This window comes from Hyperolius riggenbachi, chromosome 5 (genome assembly GCF_040937935.1).
Source record: "Hyperolius riggenbachi isolate aHypRig1 chromosome 5, aHypRig1.pri, whole genome shotgun sequence".
NCBI classification, from domain to species: domain Eukaryota; kingdom Metazoa; phylum Chordata; class Amphibia; order Anura; family Hyperoliidae; genus Hyperolius; species Hyperolius riggenbachi.
Genome location: NC_090650.1, coordinates 280797977 through 280825525, shown reverse-complemented (window position 1 = coordinate 280825525; position 27549 = coordinate 280797977). Strand labels below are relative to the sequence as shown.

Here is a 27549-nt window from a genome sequence, read left to right as displayed (position 1 = left end):
AAATTGCTGCTGAAAACCTGAAACCCACTACTTTTCAGTCTACTGATTTATTTGAAAAGTTTTTTTTCTAGTCAAGGAGCGTTCTAAATGTTTTATAAAGAAATAAGGACTGAAATATACGCTCAACTTTTTTACAAAGCAGAAACTGTGTTGCCTTTCTTAGCGGCAAAGAGTCAAACGGGTCTGAGTGCTCTGGTGGTCTCAGAAGGAGTTCTGGTCATCTGTGAGACCTGAGCGGTGAAGGGCAAACTTCACCAACGGAAGACATTTGCTATTTAAAGAGACACTGAAGCAAAAAAAAAAAAAAAAATTATGATATAATGCTTTGTATGTGTAGTACAGCTAAGGAATAAAACATTAGAAGCAGACATAAGTCTAATATTGTTTCCAGTACAGGAAGAGTTAAGAAACTCCAGTTATTTATGCAAATGAGCAATTGAGCTCCATGGCTTTCAAAGTCGCAGAGAGCTCTATCTTCTGAAGCTTATCTCAACTGTCAGTCACTGTATTTTCCTTTTCTCCCCAGAGGACAGGTCAATAGTTTATATGTACATATATACATACATACATACAGGATAGGCAAGTTCGGCTGAATAAAGCTTAATAAGATTTATAATCCTAGCTTAAAGCAGTCCTGAGCAGTCCCCTAAAATAAAAAATTTCACTTACCTTAGATTTAGAAAACCGGACTGTCACCCCGGCCGCCGTGATGACGAGGAGCGTCAGAAACCAGGAAGAGCCGGCCCGGGTGTCGCCAGTAACGGTAGCCACCGGAGGGACACAGACAGGAGCCAGGATGACGCCGGGGGACCTCGCGGCCTACGGTGGGCTGGAGAAAGCCTCAGGTGACATTTTTTATTTTAGGGGACTGCTCAGGGGTCCCTTTAACTTTCTAATCTCTGAATGTTTAGATTTTAATTTGAAAATTCCAGCTAAAACAGTTTTTTTTTTTTTTTTTGCCTGCTGAGTTCTCTAGCCAATAGTCTTGCCCTAAAGTCAGCCTATCCGGATACACAAATGTGACCACAACAGCAGCAAATGTTCAGTGAAACAGGCTACTGTAGGGACATGGTGCATGAATTGTTACCACACATAATAACATACCTGCTAAGCCAACATTGACTGAGTTTGCTATGGCAAGGGCTTCCTCTTCAGTATCAAACCTAACATGTGGAAAAACAACACAGGAACATGTGGTAAATTAAAATACAGTATATTTGAAAGAAATGTATACAAGTTAATTCTACAACTAAAATGTTAACAAGAAAAATGTAGGGAGGCACCATAGTCGCAAATAGTAGAATGCAGTAAATTATTCAGGATACTCACTTTTATATTAATTATCCTGATTTCAGCATCAGAAACACTTCCTAGATCTACAGTATATATTCTACTGCACAATTCATGTTTAATACCTCACAGTGTAATGTCCCCATCCATGGTCATAGTCTAAGGCAGGGGTCTCAAACTCGCGGCCCGCGGGCCATTTGCGGCCCGCGATACAATATTTTGTGGCCCCAGGGCCCCAGAGCTTGTAGGGGCCCCCAGTGGCTACAAGAGGAAAAAAAAAATTTTCAAATCGGCCTTATAGTTTTTGAGAAAATCGATTTTAAAGTTGCAAAGGAAAAAAATACACATTTAAAAACCCGCCGACTTTAATGGTTAATAGCAAATCCACCTTAAATGCTAGAAACCCTAAATTTGCAGGATATGTTAAGGAGATCATTAGGAATAAGAGGAAAAAACAATTTTTCAAAAAGACCTTATAGTTCTTGAGAAAATCGATTTTAAAGTTTCGAAGGAAAATAGTATACTTTTAAATGCGGTAAATGTCACTTTTAGTAGCAAGCCTAACGGTAGTGTAATTTTACATGTATCAAAAGAAAGAGCAATACATTTCCTGACAGAGTTTCCAGGGGGTCCATACGCAGCCGCAGCGCTTTGGCCAGGGATCGCTATACAGCCGTAATATGGCTGTATGAAGATTCCGGGCATTTTTTCCTATTTTCCCAATTTTTTTTTTTATGTTTAGAGTGGGCGGGCAGAGGTGACGTCAGGAGGGGCAGAGCTGAAGCTGAAAGCTCTGCCCCTTCCAGGAAATACCGGCGGATTGCCCCCGGGGCGATTTGGGGGCTCTGCAGCCCTCGTTTTGCGGCGGGGACACGTGAACTCCCTTATGCGGCCCAGCCTCATCCTGACTTTGCCTCCTGCGGCCCCCGGGTAAATTGAGTTTGAGACCCCTGGTCTAAGGTCTCTGCTTAGGCTAAGGCCAATTTAATGAGGAACCAGGTAACTTATCAGTATGTTTTTGCAATGTGGGAGGAATAAAAATTATCTGAAGGAAACCCACACACATTATATGCAGGGATGTTGAGTTGAGGGGTCAGAGCAATTTTTGGGTACTTGGGAGTCCAGCCTGGGAAAAAAATGCGCCGACTCTAAATAAATCTAAACTGTAGTTAAAAGAGAAAATATGATAAAATGTTCTATTTCTCAGATAATAGTCATCATAAATAACATAGCTACAATAATAGAAGTGCTGAGCACACAAAAATGAAATAAACCAATCAAAAAACAAGTTATTTGTGCTGCTGCAATAAGTCACCTACACGCTGGAACCCAGCAGATATGGGGTTCCGCTGAATCTTATACAGACAACATGCTGGGGCATTCATATTGGCAATGGCAGGCTGGGATGGCTGAGAGGGTAGAGCGTCAGCTTCCTGGCCAGGAGCTTTTTGTTCCAAAAAGAAGATGCCCTCTTAATATACAGTACAGACCAAAAGTTTGGACACACCTCATTAAAAGAGTTTTTTTTTATTTTCATAACTATGAACATTGTAGATTTGTTTAACACTAAAGCAAACGAGCAGACATATCTATGTAACAAAAAGTTACTATAATTACCATAATAAGTTTCAAAAAAACAGGGGAAGAGGTCACTGACCTCAAAAAATTAGATTGACACATAGGCAAAAAAAAACTGCAGGTCCCCCTTTATAAAAAGCTAAATAATCTAGACAACTTGGAGCAAATAAAATACAGGATACCAAGGTCAATGCAAAATCTTTATTCAACCAGCTAAAGAATAAAAACAATTAAAAACAAGAGCAGCCAAACCTGGCCCTCAGGCCCCAAATAAGTCATCAGGTGTATGCCCTGATGACGGCAATCGCCGAAACTAGTCGGGACAAGAGCGGACAGCACTGAACAAGGGTCGATTTCTGAGGTTCTGAGTACCACATTGGGTGGGAAGCGTTGCATGCCAGGGGAGGGTCCCAAGTGGATTAGGACCCTCTGGAAGTAAGTGTGTTACCTCAAATCACCTGTATTGCCCCTTTTTTATCCAGAAATAAAAGAACAGATATTTTTCCATTAAAAGAATCCCTGTCTGCTTTGTTTGCACTTTGAGTGCACACAGGTGGTGGAGTGGAAAGTTACATACCAGAAGAAGGATATACCTGCGCTGTGACTCATTGCTAATACATTGATCTTTTGGATATAAGGATTTTATCCTGGCACAGCTGCAACCCTATCCTACACGATTAAGTGGGGCGCCACAGTACATACTGCACAGACATGTGGAAGTATAGTACATAACCAAAAAGTGTGAAACAACTGAAAATGTCATATTCTAGGTTCTTCAAAGTAGCCACCTTTTGCTTTGATTACTGCTTTGCACACTCTTGGCGTTCTCTTGATGAGCTTCAAGAGGTAGTCACCTGAAATGGTCTTCCAACAGTATTGAAGGAGTTCCCAGAGATGCTTAGCACTTGTTGGCCCTTTTGCCTTCACTCTGCGGTCCAGCTCACCCCAAACCATCTCGATTGGGTTCAGGTCTGGTGACTGTGGAGGCCAGGTCATCTGGCGCAGCACCCCATCACTCTCCTTCCTGGTCAAATAGCCGTTACACAGCCTGGAGGTGTGTTTGGGGTCATTGTCCTGTTGAAAAATAAATGATGGTCCAACTAAACGCAAACCGGATGGAATAGCATGCCGCTGCAAGATGCTGTGGTAGCCATGCTGGTTCAGTATGCCTTCAATTTTGAATAAATCCAGGGCTGTGGAGTCGGTACAAAAATTTTCCAACTCCTCGGTTTATGAAACCATGACTCAGACTCTAACTCCGGGTGGCCAAAATTGCCCTGACTCCTCCTCCTTAGTCTAATATACTTAACAGGGCTGTGGATTTTGTACAAAAATCATCAGACTCCCAACTCACTTTATGAAATCAACGACTCCGACTCGGGGTGCCCAAAGTTGCCCTGACTCCGACTCCACAGCCCTGAATAAATCCCCAACAGTGTCACCAGCAAAGCACCCCCACACCATCACACCTCCTCCTCCATACTTCACGGTGGGAACCAGGCATGTAGAGACCATCCATTCACCTTTTATGCGTCGCACAAAGACACGGTGGTTGGAACCAAAAATCTCAAATTTGGACTCATCAGACCAAAGCACAGATTTCCACTAGTCTAATGTCCATTCCTTGTGTTCTTTAGCCCAAACAAGTCTCTTCTGCTTGTTGCCTTTCCTTAGCAGTGGTTTCCTAGCAGATATTCTACCATGAAGGCCTGATTCACACAGTCTCCTCTTAACAGTTGTTCTAGAGATGTGTCTGCTGCTAGAACTCTGTGTGGCATTGACCTGGTCTATAATCTGAGCTGCTGTTAACCTGCGATTTCTGAGGCTGGTGACTCGGATGAACTTATCCTCCGCAGCAGAGGTGACTCTTGATCTTCCTTTCCTGGGGCGGTCCGCATGTGAACCAGTTTCTTTGTAGCAGTTGATGGTTTTTGAGACTGCACTTGGGGACACTTTCAAAGTTTTCCCATTTTTTCGGACTGACCTTCATTTCTTAAAGTAATGATGGCCACTTGTTTTTCTTTACTTAGAATTTTTATTATGGCAAGAAAAAAAGCAGCTAACAGTCTATTCAGTAGGACTATCAGCTGTGTATCCACCTGACTTCTCCACAACACAATTGATGGCCCCAACCCCATTTATAAAGGCAAGAAATCCCACTTATTAAACCTGACAGGGCACACCTGTGAAGTGAAAACAATTTCAGGTGACTACCTCTTGAAGCTCATCAAGAGAATGCCAAGAGTGTGCAAAGCAGTAATCAAAGCGAAAGGTGGATGCTTTGAAGAACCTAGAATATGACATATTTTCAGTTGTTTCACACTTTTTGGTTATGTACTATACTTCCACGTGTGTTAATTCATAGTTTGGATGGCTTCAGTGTGAATCTACAATGTTCATAGTCATGAAAATAAAGAAAACTCTTTGAATGAGGTGTGTCCTAACTTTTGGTCTGTACTGTAGCTTTAAAACTCCTAAGCTTTGGTAGTGATGAAATGTCTTTTATATTATATATTTTCTATCAACAAGATTGTAATGTGCAAATTAGAGGAGTCGAGGAGTTGGAGTCAGTGCAATTGCAAACTGAGGAGTTGGAGGATTTTTGGACAGATACCACAGCTCTGCACATTGAATGAAGCCAATATGGGGTCCATCTTCAAGCTGTAGAAGTTTGCTTTAAAGTGTGCATAATCTTGCATAAAACTAGAATTATTGACATTACTTTGAGCATTACAACTAACCATTCAAATAAAGTAACAGCCACAAATGCTGCACAATTCAGGGTCAAATCCACACTGACTTGCTTAATGCCTAGGGATAAGAGAAGCCTCTGCTTTACCACAGTGTTTCCAAGAAAATAAGAGGGATTGATATTCATTTTTGCCCTAAAAGATGCGTTGAGGCATATTTTCAAGGGGTGTCTTATTTTTCAATGAACAATCTACCGGTATTAAACAAAACAAAAAACGAAACCAAAACAAAACACATTTATTCATTGTTGTGCATGGAAGAAGGAGGCTTTGGAGAGTTATGATGTTCCAGAATGTGATGACATGACTATATTCAAATATAGTCATGGCATCACATTCTGGAACATCATAACTCTCCAAAACCTCCTTCTTCCATGCACAACAATGAATAAATGTGTTTTGTTGTGGTTTCGTTTTTTGTTTTGTTTAATACCGGTAGATTGTTCATTGAAAAATAAGACACCCCTCCAAAACCTCCTTCTTTCATGCACAACAATCTACATTTACGGAGGACTCGGCACTTACCAACCCTTATTGTTTTGGGTCTCTACTTTTTGTGATCTGCTTCCCTTGGTGAAGGGGTTATCTGTCCTCTTGCATTCTATTCTGGTGAAGGGTTTATCAGTCCTCTTGCATTCTATTCTGGTGAAGGGTTTATCTGACCTCTTGCCAGTATATTTTTTTTTATAATCAACTTATTTTTTTAAATAAATAAAATAAACAACATTTATTCAAATGTCTACCGTAACTGACACTGTTTAAACTGACTTTTTTATGAACTGTAACTAGGGCTATTAGTACGGGTTCGATTTCAACCATAAAAAAAAAAATCATCAAACAATCATGCTAGGCCTTATTTTTGGAGTAGGTCTTGTTTTTGGAGAAACAGAAGAGTATGTTGGACAGAGTGGGTTAGCAGATTCTTAATAAGATAATCATTCTGCTGTCCTCAGAAGTCAAGCTGCCAACATACTTCACAGCACTTAATGGTAAATAGGGCTGCCAATAAGACATGCAAGGCAAACAGAAAACATAACCTGAACATAGGATACAATGAGTGAGGAAATACAACTGTGGTTATTATTCAGCAATAAAGGGTTAGGACAGAAAGCAAGATTGGTACAAGAGTTTGAAGATGCGAGTTTTGAAGGCCTATATGAACGTTGGCATACAATGCCACAGAGTCCAACTGGCTGACACTGCAGGTCTTTGTCACATAGTATGAAATTTATTTTATTAAGCTGATATAAAGACAGAAATAGGAAACGTATACTAAAATTATATACCATTAGTCCCCGACTTACAAACCACCGGCCGATCTAAATGGCCCGAAAAATGTGTAATTTGATTGTGCGGGAACAAGTCAAAAAAGTTATCTTTCAAAAAGACCTTGACATTTTGCTGTAGTACACTTTGCAATATAGCGAGTTCTGCAGCGAGGGGGGACATTGTGGGCGCAGATGTAGCACGGGGGGGGGGGGGGGGGGGGGGAGGGGACACTGAAGGCACAATGTTTAGACTTATGGACAGATTTAGGTTAAGAATGAACCTACATTCCCGGTCTCGTTTGTTTACCAGGGACATCCTGTACTAAGCCTTTACTAATTTCTTAAACCATTACATGTTTGAATGTTTTGTCCATATATTATTTACCTAGAATTCAGCTATAAAAAAAAAAAGTCAAACTATCATATTCATTCTTACTTAATGACAGGTGCCAAGGGTCCAAATGTTTCTTCTCTGGCGCAAACCATCTTTGCGGTAACATTACTGAGCAGGGTGGGCTCAAAAAAGTTCTTTCCAACACCAGACCTTTTTCCTCCAACTTCAATGTTCGCACCCTGAGACACTGCATCCTGCACATGGTGTTCCACCTAGAGGCAAGCGTACAGCAAGCTTAACCACAGGACAACCTGAAAGGAACACAAAAACATTTTTTCTAGCCTTACTAGAGGAGACAGAAGGCAAAAATTATTTATAATCTTGGATGAAGGTTCTATGTCCTAAAAGGTGCTCCTGTAAGTTCCTGGACATAGATTCCTTATCCAAAATTTAAATTTGCCGCCGCATGTTCATGCTCAGGCACACTCCTGTTTAAAAGTGAATGATTGCTGCTATAGGACGTTTTACAAGTTTTTAAAGAAAAATAAAGTGATAAGGTCACAATACAAAAATAGTATTTTTTTCCTTCCAGTTAGGTTTTAAACGCCTACCTAGCCCATCAACCCCTTGTTAACTTCTGTAATACAGATACCTGTTTATACAGCATTAAGGACTGCCATCTGTAAAGATCGGATGTGATCTCTAGGGCAACAGTTCAGGGCCCCAATTCTCTACAGATGCATTACCCTGCTGTTGCTTAGCCATATATACGTACAGCATTGTGAACTGTGGCCCTAGCCATTCCATCTGATCACCTCAGACACGCAGACTGGGAGGGTAATGGTCTGCCACATGCCTAGCTAGTAATAAAATAAGGCATATATTTGGTATCATTTTAGCCAGGAGGGCCAAGGAATATATTTTATGTTTTATAACTGTGGGACTTGTGCTCTAAAAATTAGAAAGGGTTCAAAAAGAAAAATATGGTATGTAATTCCTGCATTTATGCCTAACTTTTCTCCATAAAATCAGTATAAAACAATGTTTGGAAAAATTATCACACAGAAAAAGCCTAGATTGTCCTAAAAAGACAAAATAGATGGTATAAGTAATTAGAAAGTTATTACTGTATCAAAAGCTACACAGCTTAAATGTCAAAAATGTCAGAAACCTTAAAGGGGTTCTGTTGAGAGGGGGGGGGGGGGGGGGGAGGGGTTTAAAATAAAGGACACTTACCTTCTACCGGCCCCCTGCAGCTGTAATGTCCCATGCCGTCCTCCAACGATCCTCCATTCCCCGCAGCCGGTCCCATCACAATTCTAACAAGACTGCGGCTTCACGGCCGTGCGTGTGCTCGTTCCCAAGCGCAGCATCAGGAGCTTCACTGCACAGGCGCGGTAGAAGGAAACTTCTTACTGCACCTGCGCAGTAAGCTCCCGATGACGCGCGTGGGAGCAAGCACTATTCGTCTTGTTGGACGAATATCAGACCGGGACCGGCGGCGGAGAACGGAGGATCGTAGGAGGGACATTACAGCTGCAGGGGGCCAGTAGAAGCCCCAGGTAAGCGTCCGTTTTTATTTTCAACCCCCCCCCCCACACACACACACACACACAGACCCCCCCACAGAATCCCTTTAAGGGGTAAAACCCTTAGAACATGAAGCAGTTAATAACTTGCATGCAGTATTCAGATCAGCTAATGATAGCTGTCCTTTAGGGTAGGAACACACTAGGCAGAATTGCATATGCTGTTTCCATAGCACATAGTGGAAAACACGATTTTGCCTAGTGTGTTCCTACCCTCAATCATGGCCCTTCTATATTACAGGAGGGACCACCTGCGGTGTCTGGTTATGTATAACACAACTGGGTCCAAAACACAGTTTTCTGCAAACTGGATTCTATGACTCTGTAAAATTGATAAGTGCTAATCCATTTCACTCCCTGTCGTGAAATGATACGCTATGGGTGTTGCTTCTCGCTTATGAGTAGGTGAAACTTGCAAGTACCTTGTTTTTAGAAGGTAATGTTTTAGGTTGGCCTGCATTTCCTCCTACACCTGAATTCTTTCATGAGGTTACCTTTTCCACAGCTTTCTCATTGATGAGTGGACCCTGAGTAACACCATCTTCAAATCCGTTCCCCACTCGCAGCTCTTTCTTCATCATCACCGACAACTTCTTCACAAAGACATCATGTATTCCTTTCTGAACAAGGAATTTGTTTGTACAGACACACGTCTGCAGAAGACAAGAAACATGGCTACTTTGTAGTTCATAGAATATGAGAGTTTGGGAGATTATTAGAGGCAAGTGATTTGTGTAGTCTGTGATTAGTATGAGAGGAATGAGATTGTACAGGTCTGCCTTGCAGGGTGGAAGAAGAATGGCTGGACCATATTTTCAAACCCTGAGAATCCCCCATGAGGAGATGGGCTGGCCAAAACCTGTCAATTCTGTCAGATTTTAACTGCCTACTTTTTTGCAATAGTTGTCCCTTAAAAAGAGAACACCTGGATGTGATAAAAGGAAGTATACCCCCAGTTATATCAGTAAGGCTCGTATAGTACAGATACGCTGTACTCCTCCAGGTGTCCTTTAGGAGCAAATGCTTGCCATTCTATTGGATAAATACTACTGCATCCTCTGTCTGAAAAAAAAAACCTGGATCTTTCTGCTATAGAAACGCAATGTAGAGAATCAGATACAGTAAAACATATATATGAATGGAGCAAAAGGAAAGCAGACTCTTTCTTCAACATACCCATTGGTTTACTGCCATGCACTGCCAGAAACTTCTTAAAGAGAACCCGAGGTGGGTTTGAAGAATATTATCTGCATACAGAGGCTGGAAAAGCCTATACAGCCCAGCCTCTGTTGCTATCCCAAACTCCACTAAGGTCCCCCTGCACTCTGCAATCCCTCATAAATCACAGCCACGCTGCTGACAAACAGCTTGTCAGAGCTGGCTGTGTTTATCTCTATAGTGTCAGTCTGCTGCTCTCCCCGCCTCCTGCAGAACTCCAGTCCCCGCCTGCATCCCTTCCCTCCCTGCTGATTGGAGGGAAGGGACGGGGGCAGGGACTGGAGCTATGCAGGAGGCGGGGGAGCAGCTGAGACTGACACTACAGATGTAAACACAGCCTCACAGCACGGCTGTGATTTATGAGGGATTGCAGAGTGCAGGGGGACCTTAGTGGGGTTTGGGATAGCAACAGAGGCTGGGCTGCATAGGCAGATCCAGGCTCTGTATGCAGATAACATTCTTTAAACACACCTCGGGTTCTCTTTAAGAATGCCCCAGTTAAAGTAAACCTGGGAGGTTTGAAATGCTCCAATGTGAATACTTAACTCTGGAGGGGGAAGTCTCTGAATTCTAGAGAGGCTTCCCCTGGTCTCTTCCACCAGCTTAATTTAGCGCTGAGACCCCAAAGTGCGGCCGCAATGCACCTGCGCAGCAGCACGGACCTGCTCAGGCCCCAGCGGAACAAGCAGAGCCTGATCAGGTCTGTACTACTGTGCAGCACAGGCATGATTGGGCTCGGCTTGTTCCCAAGAAAGCAGAGTTGGTCCATGCTAGTGCGTGAGCTATTGACGAGCAATTTTCGGGGGTCCCAGTGCTAGAAAGAGCCAACGGACGAGGACAGGGAAGCCTCTAAGGGATCCAGAGGCTTCCCCCTCCTGAGGAGAGTCCCCCTTTGGGGCACATTTTTCCCCTATTTTGCCTAATAAAAAAAAAATAAAACCTTACAATCTAAATTAGGTAAAGCGTTTTTACAGTCTGAATGAATGTATGGGTGTAAATGCACAAGGTGTATGTGACTTGAGAATGTCATTATGCCTAGAATGTGAGTCAGAATGCTAGCAGTATGAAACAGCAGAATAGGTTTTACTGGAAACTCCCAAAATGCATTAAAGAAAACCTGTAACATAATGTAACATAATGGCAGTAGGGTCCACTCTACTGCACAAGTCGCCTGCGCAGTAGAGCGGACATGACTGGGATGAACAATTTCCGCCTGATCCAGAGCCGAGAGCCGCTACTGAGCCTGAGCTGGAGCCAAGGAAGTTAAATATTGCAGGTGCTACTGCGCCTGCACCACAGCTTGACAAATTGTCTGCTGTGGCTTCGGAGGGGCCCAGCGAGACCACCGTGGGATGGAGGGGGACGGGGAAGCCCCAACAGGATCCAGAGGCTTCCCCCTCCCAAGGTAAGTACCCCCCCAGGGGCACTTTTTTTTGTTATAGTCTCTTTAAAACCTAACATACAAAACATAGCATCCAACTAACCTACTGCTGTACTCTATTATGGGCTGAAACATTAGAAAGAGCTTTACCTGTCCAGAGTTCCGAAACTTGGAGGCAAGAGCTCCAGCCACAGCCTTGTCAACATCTGCACTGTCAAAGACAATAAACGGTGCATGCCCGCCAAGTTCCATAGATACCCGCTTTACGGTATCAGCTGCATAGCGGAGCAGAATCTACATGAGAAATACAGGAATATACACAGGAATAAACTACATCATTCACTAACAAGCTAGATTGCACAGTGATAACTATTAAAAGTGCCCATGATAAATATGCAGTTGTTAATACTGCTGTAAGACATAATTGTATCTGGTGATAGCTATATGCGTATGAGGTATTTCCCAACAAGCCAGCCATACACGGCAGCACATCCCAAAGTGATCACAATTAAAAATCAACTAGGTAATAGCTATTAGTGTACCAATCTTGCTCCATACAATCTCTATTAGAATTGATTAGTTCGCCTGGACCCTCTTTCAGTGGTAAAACTGTCCAAAATCAATTAGATATTTTAGAGAAAATCGAGCACACGCAAAATCAAAGTGATCTAATCTACTGGAAGCATCTGTTCATGTGGACAGGGCTATGGAGTCAGGCAAATGTTGGGTACCTGGAGTCGGAGATTACCGTATTTCGCGCCGTATAAGACGCTCCGGCATATAAGACGCACCCAGGTTTAGAGGGCAAAAAACAGAAAAAAAAAAAGATTTATACTAAACCTGGTGCGTCCATATTCCAGGAGAGTCTTGTACATGTTACCCTCAAATGTTGTCCTCCTGTGTCCCATTGTCTCCCCATGTGTCCCCAATACCTGCCCCATGTGTCCTCTGTGTCCCTCATACATGCCCCATGTGTCACCCATGCCTGCCCCATGTGCTTGTGTCCCCCATGTGTCACCTATGCATGCCTCATGTGTCCCTCATGTGCCTGTGTCCCCCATGCCTGCCGTGTCCTCTGTGTGTCCCTCATGCCTGCCCCATGTGCCTGTGTCCCCATGTGTCACCTATGCATGCCTCATGTGTCCCTCATGTGCCTGTGTCCTCCATGCCTGCCGTGTCCTCTGTGTCGCTTATGCCTGCCCCATGTGCCTGTGTCCCCCGTGTGTGTTTGTAAATTGTGGCTGCACCCGACCGTTGCCTCTGCCCGCTCCCCATGCCTGTAATGTGCCGGCGTGTGTAATCAGTTCCCTCCCGCTGTGTGGCTGATCTCTGCGTGCCCCCGCGAGTGTCTAATATGCCCGCTCCCCCGCCTGCCTTATCTCCCTCCCCCATGTGAATGCTGGCCCCCCCGGGTGTTAATCTGCAGCGGCTTACCTTTCCGCCATGCCCGCGAGGATTGGAGACCTCCTTCACAGCCGCGCATCTCGCTCTAGTGATCGGCATGTGATGATTGCGTCATCATCACATGCCGATCACTAGAGCGAGATGCGCGGCTGTGAAGGAGGTCTCCAATCCTCGCGGGCATGGCGGAAAGGTAAGCCGCTGCAGATTAACACCCGGGGGGGCCAGCATTCACATGGGGGAGGGAGATAAGGCAGGCGGGGGAGCGGGCATATTAGACACTCGCGGGGGCACGCAGAGATCAGCCACACAGCGGGAGGGAACTGATTACACACGCCGGCACATTACAGGCATGGGGAGCGGGCAGAGGCAACGGTCGGGTGCAGCCACACAGGCAGGGAATTCCCGACGTGGCGGCGGGTCGCGGTCCGTATCGGCGGGCGTTTCTAAGTCGGGAATTCCCTGCCTTTGCCGTATAAGACGCAGGGACTTTTTCCCCCTATTTTTTGGGGAGAAAAAGTGCGTCTTATACGACGAAAAATACGGTAAGTCAGTTGTTTCAATAAACCGAGGAGTCAGAGTCGGCTGATTTTTGTTCCAATTCCACAGCCCTGGTAAGAATTAGACTAAGAGTCGGAGCAATTTTGGGTACCTGGAGTCTGAGGTTTCATAAACTGAGGAGTTGGATGATTTTTGTACCAACTCCACAGCCCTGCATGTGTGCCCACCTTTAGACTGTAAGCTTGAATGGGCTGGATCCAGTACTCCCTGTGTCATAGTTTGCACATTATCTTAGTTTGTTATTTTCAGGCCTGTGGAGTCGATACAAAAATCATCCGATTCCTCAGTTTATAAAACCACCGACTCCGGGTACCAAAAATTGCTCTGACTCTTCGACTCCACATATCGATGATTTTGGCATACAGGCAAAAGATTCCTGAGGCTTTTAAAAACTCCCAGCCTGGTTCATTACTCAAAACCGCAATCATGGGTAAGACTGCCGACCAGAGTGCTGTCCAGAAGGCCATCATTGACACCCATACGCAAGAGGGTAAGACACAGAAAGAAATTTCTGAACGAATAGGCTGTTCCCAGAGTGCTGTATCAAAGCACCTCAGTGGGAAGTCTGTGTGAGAGAAAAAGTGTGGCAGAAAACGCTGCACAATGAGAAGAGGTGACCGGACGCTGAGGAAGATTGTGGAGAAGGACTGATTCCAGACCTTGGGGGACTTGCAGAAGCAGTGGACTGAGTCTGGAGTAGACACATCCAGAGCCTCCGTGTACAGGCGTGTGCAGTTAAATGGGCTACAGGTGCCGCATTCACCAGGTCATGCCACTTTTGAACCAGAAGCGCCTGACCTGGGCTACAGAGAAGCAGCACTGGACTGTTGCTCAGTGGTCCAAAGTACTTTTTTCGGATGAAAGCAACTTTTGCATGTCATTCGGAAATCAAGGTGCCAGAGTCTGGAGGAAGACTGGGAAGAGGGAATTGCCAAGATGCCTGAAGTCCAATGTCAAGTACCCACAGTCAGTGATGGTCTGGGGTGCCATGTCAGCTGCTGGTGTTGGTCTACTGTGTTTTATCAAGGGCAGGGTCAATGCAGCTAGCTATTAGGAGATTTTGGAGCACTTCATGCTTCCATCTGCTTAAAAGCTTTATGGAGATGATGATTTCATTTTTCAGCACGACCTGGCACCTGCTCACAGTGCCAAAACCACTGGTAAATGGGTTACTGACCATGGTATTACTGTGCTCAATTGGCCTGCCAACTCTCCTGACCTGAACCCCATAGAGAATCTGTGGGATATTGTGAAGAGGAAGTTGAGAGACGCAAAACCCAACACTCTGGTTGAGCTTAAGGCCGCTATTGAAGCATTCTGGGCCTCCATAACACCTGAGCAGTGCCACAGGCTGATTGCCTCCATGCTACGCCGCATTGAGCTGTCATTTCTGCAAAAGGATTCCCAACCAAGTATTGAGTGCATAACTGAACATAATTATTTGAAGGTTGACTGTTTTTGTTTTAAAAACACTTTTCTTTTATTGGTCGGATGAAATATGCAAATTTTTTGAGATAGGAATTTTGGGTTTTCATGAGCTGTATGCCAAAATCATCAATATTAAAACAATAAAAGGCTTGAACTACTTCAGTTGTGTGTAATGAATCTAAAATATATAAAAGTCTAATGTTTATCAGTACATTACAGAAAATAATGAACTGTAGCACAATATGCAAATTCTTTTAGAAGTACCTGTATATGTGGGTTTTTTTCTGAGATAGTATGGCTCACAGTTCCATTTTAACTACCTAAAGACCACTCCACGCCAATGGGCGTGGCCCCGGCGACAGCCCCAGGACCACGTAACACCAACTGGTGTCAAGTTCTGGGGCTGCAGTTTGCAGGATATCGCCGCAGAAGCCCATGACAGCTGATCACGCTGATTGTCTGGGTGGGGAAGGGAGGGAGCAGGGAAGAAATTAAAAAAAAAAAAAAAGTCATTTTTATAAAATAAAAACAAACATAAATATTGATTAAAAAAATTTACATAAACACAGGGGGGGAGGGGGGGGGGTATGGGGGTTGGTTAGACCCCGCCAACAGACAGCTCTGTTGGTGGGAAGATAAGGGGGGGGGGGGGGTGAATCACTAGAGTGCGGTGTTGTGCGGCCCTGCAGCTTGGCCTTAAAGCTGCAGTGGCCTATTTTGAAAGATACAGCCTGGTCTTTAGGGGGGTTTAGCACTGTGGTCCTGAAGTGGTTAAATCGGACCCAAACCAAACATTTTTTTAAAGGGAAGGTTCAGGGAGGGTGGGTAAAAAATAAAAATCAAATTCCACTTACCTGGGGCTTCCTCCAGCCCGTGGCAGGCAGGAGGTGCCCTCGCCGCCGCTCCGCAGGCTCCCGGTGGTCTCCGGTGGCCGACCCGACCTGGCCGGCTGCCAGGTCGGGCTCTTCTACGCTCCAAGGCCCGGAACTTCTGCGTCCCACGCCAGCGCTCTGACGTCATCGGACGTCCTCCGGGCTCTACTGCGCAGGCGCAGAACTACTGCGCTTGCGCAGTAGAGCCCGGAGGACGTCCGATGACGTCAGAGCGCCGGCGTGGGACGCAGAAGTTCCGGGCCTTGGAGCGCAGAAGAGCCCGACCTGGCAGCCGGCCTGGCCAGGTCGGGTCGGCCACCGGAGACCACCGGGAGCCTGCGGAGCGGCGGCGAGGGCACCTCCTGCCTGCCACGGGCTGGAGGAAGCCCCAGGTAAGTGGAATTTGATTTTTATTTTTTACCCACCCTCCCTGAACCTTTCCTTTAATTCAAAATATTTAGTTGCACCACTCTGACACATACAAAGATAAATAAACACTTCTTCAAGCCTATGAGCATTTCAGTGCATGCTTTTCACCCTTCTCTTTTCATAACTAGGGTTATACAGGTGGCAGCCTTTACTTCTGAGCTTAGTAGGAGGTTTTAGATCATGGGTGTTAGTCATCAGCTACCCTCCCTCACAGGGCGTCATCTATTTGAAATCACACAAGCTGAGATCACCTCCCCTGTGACATCATCAGTAGCAGCCTGTGTTTTGTTTTTTATCTCCTCCACCAGTCTGCCGGATTCTGTCCCGGCAATATGAAAGGAAGGGAGGGGTTCCTCCAATAAATGTAAAATATTTCATATTTGTTATCATGCAGCTGAAAAAAGGCTGATATTTATTATTATAAGTTAGAAAATAGATTTTATTTCTGAAATCTTGCATTCTTAATTTGGGTCCACTTTAAAGCATCCACCGTAAGCATTTTATAAGTGCATTTTACCTTTCCTGTTGCAGTGGACCCAGTAAAAGAAATTTTGGCTACAGACGGATCTGTGCATAGAATTTCTCCAACACTAGGGGCTTTCTGTCGGGAACATGGTAGGACATTATACACTCCAGCTGGGATGCCAGCCTGGTGGGCAAGCTGCAAAACACAACAGAAGATGGATCACATTCAGGAATCACAAGCAAGGCAAACAATGATGAAAGGTCACATAAACATGCATATATGAAAGCCATACCTCTGCAAGTGCTAAGGCAGACAGTGGGGTGTCTTCTGCAGGCTTCACCACCACAGTACATCCAGCTGCCAGAGCAGCACCTACTTTCCTCGTGATCATAGCACTGGGGAAATTCCACTAATGCCAGAGTAAAACAAAACCAAGCATTAATCACATTCAGCAAATAGAAAGTTTGGGCAGAAAAAAAGTCAATAGATATTCACAGTGTGATATAAAACGAAACAAATGTCCACTAAAAACATATAACATAAAATTGATAACGAGAGGGGTAGATCGTTTATCTAAAAGGGTTGTTTTTTGGCAAAAAATAGTTTTTCCTGAAATTAGCAAGAGTGAAGTAATATCAGTGAGGCATATGCGTGCCTGTCATATTTTTTAGTGGACATTTGGTCAGTTTTATAAAGAGTGAAGCATTAACAGTGAAGCATATATATTTATGATTTTTTTTGGGGGAAAAAAACTGTTCAGTCTTTTTTACACTGTGAAGCGCCAAACCTCTCTCAGTGTGTATGAGAGCTGGGATGATCACGAGTGATTCAAATAAAGCTTAATTAGCCCATGCGCTATGTACTGGTAGGAGAAGGGGGGCTTGCAGGGGGTGGTGACATAAGAGGGGATTCCCTTTGTCAAGCTACTACCTACAGGGGAGGACAAGGGTGGCTGGATAATGTAAGAGAGGATTCCCCCTGCGTGACACCTACGAGGAGGAGAAGGGGGGGCAGGGGTGTTTGACATAAGAGCGGATTCCCTCTGCAGTGTTACCCCCCTACCTCTGCCGGACAGGATACGATAGGGGAGAGCTGCATGACTACAGGACATGATATGGGATCTGGCACAACACAAATGGGGAGAGCTGCAGGATGACCGCGCAAGATCTCTGTACACTGCAGGCATAGTTAGAGAATAAAATAATAATACTTTATCAAGGCATGTGCCAGTACAGTGCAGGGCAGCAGCAGAAGTCACAGCTGTCACTTTCCTCTAACAGGGCGACTGATGATGACCTCATGACACTGGGCTGTAAATCTCATTCTGTGGGCGTGAATGGGCATGTCTAACTCCAACTAACACCGCCCACAGAATCAGACTCTGCACCTCCCATGGAATGAGAGCTGCAAAATGGAGGGATTCATAGTTGTATAAGGCTGGGTCCACACTAGACCCGGTTGCAGGACGGACCCTGCAGTCCGGATCAGGGGAAGTACCCACCGTACTGCAAACTGATGAAAGTGCATCAGTTTTGCATCAGTTTTGTATCAGTTTCCGTTCAGGTTTTTCCCTGACAGAAAACGTCTCTATCATTAGGAAGGAGTGGGAGGATTTTTTGGGCCAATCATAAAGCTCAGGCTATCCGTTTTCACATCCGTTTTTTGCCTGTGGAGCTGGAGATGCGTTTTCTCATTGCTTTCACTACCCCTGCGTGTATCCGTGGTCCTGATCCGTTGCGTGAAAATGCAGCAGATCCGGACCTTCCGTTCAGGTTTTCAAAACGGGTCCCCGCAAACGCAGACGGATCCGTTTTTTACTTGGGTGAGGCTGGCTGCTATTTTAAACATTAGTATCCGGGACTCCGTTTTTCATCAGGTTTGAAAAACGCAGCCACGGATACGTTTCCGGACCTAGTGTGGACCAGGCCTTACACAAATATATCTACTTTTATATTGCCCTTCACAAGTGTTTTGTGTCTAAACATTCATTTCAAAGGGATAAGGAGGCTCAATTTAGTGACTTCTTTTGGGTTCAGTTCCTCTTTAAAGTGAACCAGAGACGAAGCACCCTCATGTATTTTACCATATATATCAGTGGGAACATTAGAGAAAACACCTACCCTGCTCTCCGGTTCATCCTCACTGCTAAAAGTGTCTGTTATCAGCTGTGATAAGAATCCCCGACTGAGCATTCAGTCTGGCTTTGCCGGGAATTATTATAGCTGAGTCATTATAGCAGAGCCACAAGGGGGCAGACTTGGGCTTGAAAAGACACCAGAGAACACAGACTCAGCTATAATAATTCCGTAGCAAAGCCAAACTGAATGCTCAGTCAGGGATTCTTATCAGAGGTGATAACAGTCAGATTAAACAGAGAACAATGAAAGAGCAGATTAGGTGTTTACTGTCATGTTCCCGCTGATTTATAAGGTAAAATACACAAGGGTGCTTCCTCTCTGGTTCTCTTTAAATCCAATAAAGAAAGTAATCTAGCATATACATGTGCTGAAAAGCTCCTTTATTTTATCTCACTAATTACACTGCAGGAGAGTGGGGTAAGGACATGATATACCCACGGCGTGGGTAGACAGACGCTGGGCTTGATTTACTAAGGGCCCTTTCACATCACAGAACGCGTGCACGAACTGATTTCGTGCACACAATATGACCTGCAGCGTGAACGTCGGGAAGTTGTGGTGCAACGCTGATTAGCAGCGGCAGTTCTAATTCACCTATGGGACGTAACAAAGCTCCCAGATGCGTTACAATGTAACACTCTGGAACGCTTTGTCTAATGTGAAAGTTGACATGAAAGTCAAATAGATGGATCAGCTCCTAGTGTGAAAGAGCTCTAAAGGAGTCAGCAAACAGTTGTACATCAGTAAGTACAAAAAGTTTGCCAGCCTAGCCCTGGCCTGAGTCATTTCAGAACAGAGTCAAGTTGTTGAAAAATTAGTATAAAAAAAAAACAAAACAAAAAAAAAACAGTTGAGTGACTGCACCACGTATACACTCGCAGTGATGACTTCTGTTAATTAATCCAGGCTGTTCTGCATTTATTAAAGGACACCTGAAGTGAAAGGGTCATGGAGGCTGCCATATTTGTTACCTGGCATCCTGTTGATCTCTTTGGCTGCAGTAGTGTCTGAATCATACACCTGAAACAAGCATGTGGCTAATCCAGACAGAATTCAGTCAGAAACATCTGATCTGCTGATTAAAAGGAAATAGGTCAGCTTCTGTATCCCTCTTACTTCAGGTGCGCTTTAAAGAGGAGTTCTTGCTCTGTGTGTGTGCAGGTGACTAAGGCTCCCTGCACACTGCAAATCCGTTTTCCGATTCCGATTCCGTTTCCGATTCCGATTCCGTTTCCGATTTTCCTTGAATACATTCAACAGAAAAACGGATCAAAAAAAACGCAGCATGCAGTTAAGATTAAAAATCTGAATCGGAATCAGATGTAAAAACAGATTAAAAAGCGGAATCGGAATCTGAAATGCATGCAGTGTGCAAGAGGCCTAAATCATATCTGCCAGAGAGATACGTAGAGAACACACTTCCTCTTGCCCAGACTGGCCGGACTGGAGGAAGTTACGGGACCTAGTACCGAAACTAAAGAACTAAAGGCAGCGGAGGACGGTGGCATGGGATCGATCCGTGCGCATGGGACTGGAGGAAGCCCCAAGTATATATAAAACCTTTTTTCGTCATCACTGGTTTTCTTTAATAATCCGTATTATATTCTGATAAGATGCAGGTGATGGTAGCAAAATATGCCACCTGACAAAATGTAAAACTGTATGTATTTAGGTATTTGAATAAAGTGATCCTTTTTGTGTGTTGAAATCAGGGCTGTGGAGTCGGTATAAAAATCTTCCGACTCCAACTCCTCAGTGTATGAAACCACGACTCCAACTCCGGGTACCCAAAATGGCTCCGACTCCTAGACTCAGACTCCTTAGTCTAATACTTAACAGGGCTGTGGATTTTGTACAGAAATCATCCAACTCCTCAGTTTATGAAATCAACAACTCTGACTCCGGGTGCCCAAAATTGCCCCGACTCCAAAGCCCTGGTTGAAATAACCAACAGTATTTTTGTGTCTGCTTTGGGGAGGTAGGTCCACCACTAGCCCACCAGTGTTCTTTCTTAAAATAATTTTAGCTTCTTTTATACATCTGCTGCCTCCGTACAGCTGTACAAATGTTATTAGCCAGCGCTCAGCTGAGTCCATCGCTGGCCAAAGCGCCAGGGGGAATCGAGTGCTGCTGTACAGACGTGGCAGAGATACTCGGCAGAGGAGGTCCTTATTGGCCAGGAGTTACATCTAGTGTGTGGACAGCTTTACTTTCAGCAGAGTAATCCATCCAACACTACTAATGACAGTTCTCAAAGCTTCTACTAATACTAAAAAGACTTCTACATTTCTGACTCTGCCATATGAAACGCTTACTGGAGTAATGATGGCTGTAACACCAACAGGCTGTTTGAGGACCAAGGCTCTTCTGTCTTTCAGGGGCACAGAAATCACATCTCCATATATGCGGCGTGCTTCTTCAGAGAACCACTCTAGAAAGCCAGCAGCATATATAATCTCACCAAGTGCTTCCTTTGTAGGTTTTCCCTGTAACAGAAAGAATAACACATCAATACAGATGGGATTTTTTTTGTAATTCATTTTATGTTTATGTGTCACCATCCTTACATTTTCTGCCGTGATAATTTTAGCAAGGTCTTCTTTGTTTTGGATCATCAGGTCATACCACTTGCGCAGCAAGTTGCTTCGTTCCTAAGGAAAAAATCCATGAAAATCTATTTAGACAGCAATTTAAATATTCACTGGGAAGGTATTCCATCCAAAAGAACAACTTGTTTGTGTGTGCAATTTGCAATACGTTCAGCCAAGGTTGTATGCATTTCAATGTACATGTCCCAAGAAAATACACTGAGGCTAGGTGCACAGGGGTCAGTTGCATAACTCACATGTTATAATGACTGAACTGCAATGGAGACTGGACATAAAACTAATACAAAGCCTGCCTGCAGCGAGTTAGAATAAAGTGATCCGTTACTGTGAACAGGCCCATTGAGTTGTATGGGCAGTGAGTTGTCATGCAGAATTTTTCTGCAATGCAACTGACCACTGTGAACAGGGCCTGAATATAAAAACTCATTACGTTAAAAAATAAAAAAGGCAACTTGTCAGTTTAATGCAAAGATGGAAATGTATTAGTGGGAATTATATGATAAGAATAATATTAATATGATATTTTTTCTGACCTGTCAATATCCAATGGTACTACAAAATACAGAAGAGGAGAATTAAGATTACATAATTCATACTAATTTGCCTTAAAGAGAAACCGCGGTGGGTTTCTGACATCAATATTAGGACACAGAGGCACATTCTGCATACAATGCCCAGCCTCTGTGTCCTTACAGTGTGCCCCCAGTCTCTTCTCGTGCTCTGCTGTCCCCAAATATAAAAACCGCCAGGCTAGCGACACGCAGATTGTAGCTAGCTGGCTGTTTACCTTTAGGCTGCCATTCCCCCGCCTCCTCTATAGCGCGTCTCCCTGCCTGTGTACCTTCCCTCCCCACCTCTGCAAGCCGATTGGAGGAAACTTACAGAGGCGGGGAGGGAAGGTACACTGGCGGAGAGCCATGCTATAGAGGAGATGGGGGTGCGGCGCTGAATGGCAGCCTAAAGGCAAACAGCCAGCTAGTGACAATCTGCGTGCCGATAGCCTGGCGGTTTTTATATTGGGGGAGACTGGGGGCACACTATAAGGACACAGAGGCTGGGCATTATATGCAGAATGTGCCTCTGTGTCCTAATATTGATGTCAGAAACCCGTGTTTTTTTTGGGGGGGCAGATGGGACACAGAGGCATGTTCACTGGCTCATGATATGCCTCTGTGTTCCCACACCGCCACTCACTGCCCCCCCCCCCCCACTGCTGCGCTATAGCCCACCCTAGATTAGCGACAATATTTGTCGCTATCGCAGAGGTAAACATAGGGGGAGGGATTTCCTGTTTAAAACACGCGCCAGGGGCGTTCATGCAGGGTTTCCAGAGCTGCCATTGGGTCCTGGGGCTGCCACCGCGCTCACGCCAATTGGCGTGAGGCGGTCGTTAAAAGGTTAATCTAATCCCTTCTATATTTGTAGTCTAATACCTGGAACATAGCCTATCTTGGGGGAACCAATGAACTTATTATTAGAACACAAGAAGGGGGAAACATACAAACTGCAAATAGATTGTGTCCTGCACCTCTGTGAACCTGGGACCCTAAAGCTGCAAGGTGAGAGTACTATTCACTAGGCCGCCATGGTGCCTGTAGCTTGAGTAAACTGGAAAAAAAGACCTAGAAAGCTATTTTATTCTTCATTCTGTGCACTGTAGGAAGTGGGTGTAGTGTCTACTCACTGTAGTCCACCCTTCCACTAGATGAAAGGTGCACCATAGGAAGTTGGTGTGGTGTTTTCTCACTGTATTTCACCCTTTAAAGAGTACCAGAGCTGAGTTAAAAGGAAGACTCAATCAGGGATGAGGTCACGCAAGCGTCCTATTGGACGGAAGGTGAAAGTGCACGTAGTGAGGCTTGCAACGCATCCAATAGGACGTGTGCAAGCCGTTTGGATCGCAGGCAGGAAGGCAGAAATATGGGTAAATAACCCCTTATAATCCAGCTGGAACAGCTGTGGCAATTAAGGCTCATTACTCATGAGCCCATCCCTGGAATCAATATTTACCCGGGGGCTTCCTCCAGTCCCATAAGCATGTGCAAGTCCCTCGCCATACTCCCATGGTCTGCTGTTTAGCCATATTCAGCCCCGGTAACAGGCTCAGTCGCGTCAGACGTGGCCTTCTGTGCATGCGTGGGAGGTCCACGCGGAAGGCCACGGCTGACGCGATTGAGCCTATTACCGGGGCTGAACAGCAGACGGCGGGACTAGCATGTGCTTATGGGGATGGAGGAAGTCCCGGGTAAGTATCAATTCTTCCTTTTAACTCAGCTCTAGTTTACTTTAAACGGAATCTGAAGTGAAAATAAACTTATGGAGATACTGATTTGTATATGTAGTACAGCTAAGAAATAGGCCTCAATTCACTAAGATCATGCTGGAGATAATAAGGCAAGAGAAAACTTACCTCCACATAAGAGAGAGTTATCTTATCTCTTCATTCCTTACGTTACCTCTTCTGTAGTTAATTTACCTCCTCTGTAGTTATTTTCACATGCAGTTAATAAACAGCCTGTCTTTAACTCTGGAGTTATTTTAAGGATTGAAGAGTTAACTTAAAGACAGAAGAGTTAACTTTAGGTTTGCCTGAGGTAAAATGTTTCCTGAATACTACATGCCTTATCACCATGGTAACAACTCTAGAAGAGTTATTAAAGACAGGAGATAAGCTTAGTAAATTGAGGCCATTGAGCATTAGTAGCCCAGATAGGAATCTAACATTGTTTCCAGTATAGGAAGCGTTAAGGCCCATCTCCACTGGTCGCATTCCTGCCGTGCGATGCAATTGCCGCAATGCATCACATGCGCCTGTACTTCCAGTCGTGCCACGATGTGGTGCGTTCAATGCTATCCCTATGAGACCCGCATGCGGATTGCAGGAAATTGCAGCATGCAATCCATACATTTAGCCGCACCAAACCGCATCCTATCACGACTGGTAGTTCGCGTCAATGGAAACAGTCCTATTGACTAACATTGGAGGCAGTTTCCATGCAATGCAGTGTGGCAATCACACCGCGTGTAGTGGAAACGGGCCCTTAAGAAACCTCAGTTATCTATACAAAAGAGCCTCTTTGAGCTCTCCGACCCAACTTGGGTCCCTGATTTCTGGAGCACTTATACATCAAAGAAACAAAGACAGATTTAGGCCGGATCCACACTATAAGCGCTTTTCTGAGCGCTTTGTGATTGATTAGCAGTTTCTGAGCTCTTTGTGATTGATTAGCGCTTTTTAAAAATTTCTCCCATTCACTTTCATTAGAATCGCGGTAAAAAAAAAAAAAAAAAAAAAAAAAAAAAAAAAAAAAAAAAATCGCCAGGATTTTTTTCCCACGATTTTAATGAAAGTGAATGGGAGAGATTTTTAAAAAGCGCTCAGAAAGCGCGAATCAAATCACAAAGTGCTCAGAAAAGCGCTTAGAGTGTGGACCCGGCATTAGATAAGATTTTTACTGCAGGGAAGTTGAAAGGGTCATTAGCTATGCTTGTTTTATAGTTTAACATATAGAGTGTGGCTTGTAATTGCACATATGCCAGAATATAGCGATGTTATATATATATATATATATATATATATAAAAACACGATATATCTAAAAATTAAAATATGAGACTATGTTCTTTGCTACTAATGTTCTATTAATTATCGGTACTACACATACAAATCATTACATCATACGTTTTTTTTCACTTCAGTGTCACTTTAAGCTAGATGAAAGTCAAGATGAGATGGTCACTGAGGTGCTAATTATTATGGCCTGCATGCAAATTCAAGGCAACGTGTATCCAGTCTGTAAATGAGCCCAGCCAAATGGGTAGTAAGTGCATTTCACTAGCCCAATTCCAAGCAGCAATAAGCATTACATTTGTATACAAGCTGGAACCACAAGCATCTCACTAACCCTCCAACTAGACTAGCGCCCAGATTCCCTACAGTATGCACACCATTAGAAAGGAATGGCAAACAAACATTGTTTAAAAGAAAGCATCAAGCAAATCGTGCCTCCTCATGATATACTTACCGGGGGCTTCCTCCAGCCCCTTGCAGCTGACATGTCCCATGCTGACAGCTCCGCTCGCAGCCCCTGGCCCGGGTGGTCACTGCCAGTGCAGAGGCAGACCTCGAAGTCATCCTTACTGCGCCTGCGTGAAGCGCCGCTGTCAATCAAGCCCACGTTGTCTGCCGCGTATTGCACAGGCACAGAACTAGGGCGCCTGCGCAGTACACCGCGGACGAGATTGACAGCAGCACTTACACAGGCGCAGTAGAGGAGGTACGGCCTCTTCACTGGCGGGGACCACGGGCCGGCGGCTGCGAGAGGAGCTGTCAGCGTGGGACATGTCAGCTGCAAGGGGCTGGAGGAAGACCCAGGTAAGTATGGCCCAGTGCACACCAAAAACCTCTAGCAGATCTGAAAACACTAGAAGTTTTTGAAGCAGATTTCAGAGTGATTCTAGGCATGTTTAGGCCCCATTCACACTTAAAAGCGCAAAACTCCAGATTTAAAGAGGAAAAAAAAAATCACTGGACACTGCAGTGATTTTTCAGAGATCACGTTTAGCGCTTCTATAGCACTGAAACGCAATCGCGGGGAAATCGCTTGAAAATGGTGCAGGCTACACGTTTGCGCCCAAGTGAGAACGGGCTCATAGGGTTTTATTGCACTAGTGCTTTAAAAAGCACTAGTGCTTGAGTGTTTTGCCGAAATCGACGGCAAAACGCTCAAGTGTGAATGGGGCCTTCGAGACATTTTCTAAACATGCCTAGCGTTTTTTGGAGCGTTTTTGTGTAGCAGATTATAAATATTGTTACAATAAAAGCTGTTACTGAACAGCTTCTGTAACAAAAACATCTGGAAAAAACGCTCTGATCTAGCGTTTTTCAGAGCGTTTTTCCACTTTCCTATACTTTAACATTGAAGCAGAAACGCCTCAGAATTCTAAAAAATGCTGCAGCCCCAGAGTTTGTGTTTGTGGAAAAAACGAACCGCTCTGGTGTGCACCAGTCCATTCTCTTTCATTAGCCAAGCGGTTTTCCCCCTTCAAGCGTTTTAAAAACCGCTCCAGAACCGCTCCGGTGTGCACCAGCCCTATATCATGGGGAGGAATGTTTTTTTTTCTAGGTGTTTAGCTTAACACTTTCTGAGCATTTAAAATTCAGGAAGCTTCCTCTGGGAACATCCATAAAACAGTGAATCATCTCTTTTCAAGCACCTGAACCTGCACCCATTCTTGTCAATTATGAGGTCTAGTGCTTGGTACACACCATGCAATTTCCTTTCAAATAGACAAGTCCAATGTTATTTTACGGTTGTTTTCCTGATTGATTTTGTATAGAACTGAGAAAAACGATTAAAAAATCAGATAAGCAATTTGATCAATCTTTCAGATGGGACATTGCATGGTGTGTACCAGACATTAGACCCAAAATAATCCACAAAATACTGTAGCAGACTTCTTAATAAAGTCTTACATAAACCCTTTTCTGCTTTGCCATGCACTCTGATGATTTAAGTTGACTCACTCACACATTATTTCTTAATCTTTTAAATGTCTATTAAGAACAGTTTTTAGACACACAGCCAAGTTGAAAGCTTACCTTGCTGGGCACCTCTTTCCATGCCTGAAAAGCTCCAGAAGCTGCTTTTAATGCTTCTCTGCATTCTGACGGGCCACAGTCAGCAACCTGCAGCAGTTCTGTGCCAGTGGCAGGATCCAGGACTGGGAAAGTGTCAGATGAGCGGATCCAGGAGCCCCCCACATAGGCGGTGGAGCGCAGCAGGGAGGTGGGCAATACACTGGCACTAGTGGAGGACATCCTGCATGACAAGCTCAGGATGCCACTAAAAGGTAGACGTGAAAACATTACCAATAATGCAAAGGTTACCAACGTCGCCGCTTGTCTCCCCCAGCTCAATCTCCTCCCCAGATCGCCCTCCTCCTCCTTCTCTGTGGCTACAAGAAAATGGCCGCCGCTGTCATAGCGGCGGCCATTTTGTTGTAGCCCTGCACTAACTAGGAGCAGAGGGTGGAGGCAGAGCAGAGCATCGAGGACGGAGCCAAAGTGAAAATAGCAGCAGCTTGATGAAGTGGAGGAGAAGAAGGGGCGTAGGGGTGGCTATGGAAGTTCACACCCTTTACAAATAATACAAATAAAGGTTGTGACTTCTTGTGGCAGACGTTTGGCATATTGGGTTCTATTCCCAATCACACATGCAGTAACTATTTTTTACCG

General features: G+C 44.6%; 1 protein-coding gene across 1 annotated transcript in view; it reads right to left on the bottom strand.

Annotated features, from left to right (window-relative positions):
* ALDH5A1 (aldehyde dehydrogenase 5 family member A1) overlaps positions 1–27246 on the bottom strand; it is a 32437-nt gene extending 5191 nt beyond the window's left edge. The window contains exons 1-9 of the mRNA XM_068234655.1: positions 26914–27246; positions 21271–21354; positions 21019–21189; positions 16858–16974; positions 16617–16760; positions 11559–11702; positions 9304–9462; positions 7323–7492; positions 1105–1163 (exon numbers count right to left, since the gene is read on the bottom strand). Of these exons, the coding sequence (XP_068090756.1) occupies positions 1105–1163; positions 7323–7492; positions 9304–9462; positions 11559–11702; positions 16617–16760; positions 16858–16974; positions 21019–21189; positions 21271–21354; positions 26914–27180 (1315 nt within the window). The 5' untranslated portion in view covers positions 27181–27246. The remainder of the gene's footprint in view (positions 1–1104; positions 1164–7322; positions 7493–9303; positions 9463–11558; positions 11703–16616; positions 16761–16857; positions 16975–21018; positions 21190–21270; positions 21355–26913) is intronic.
* Between the last annotated feature and the right edge of the window lie 303 nt (positions 27247–27549).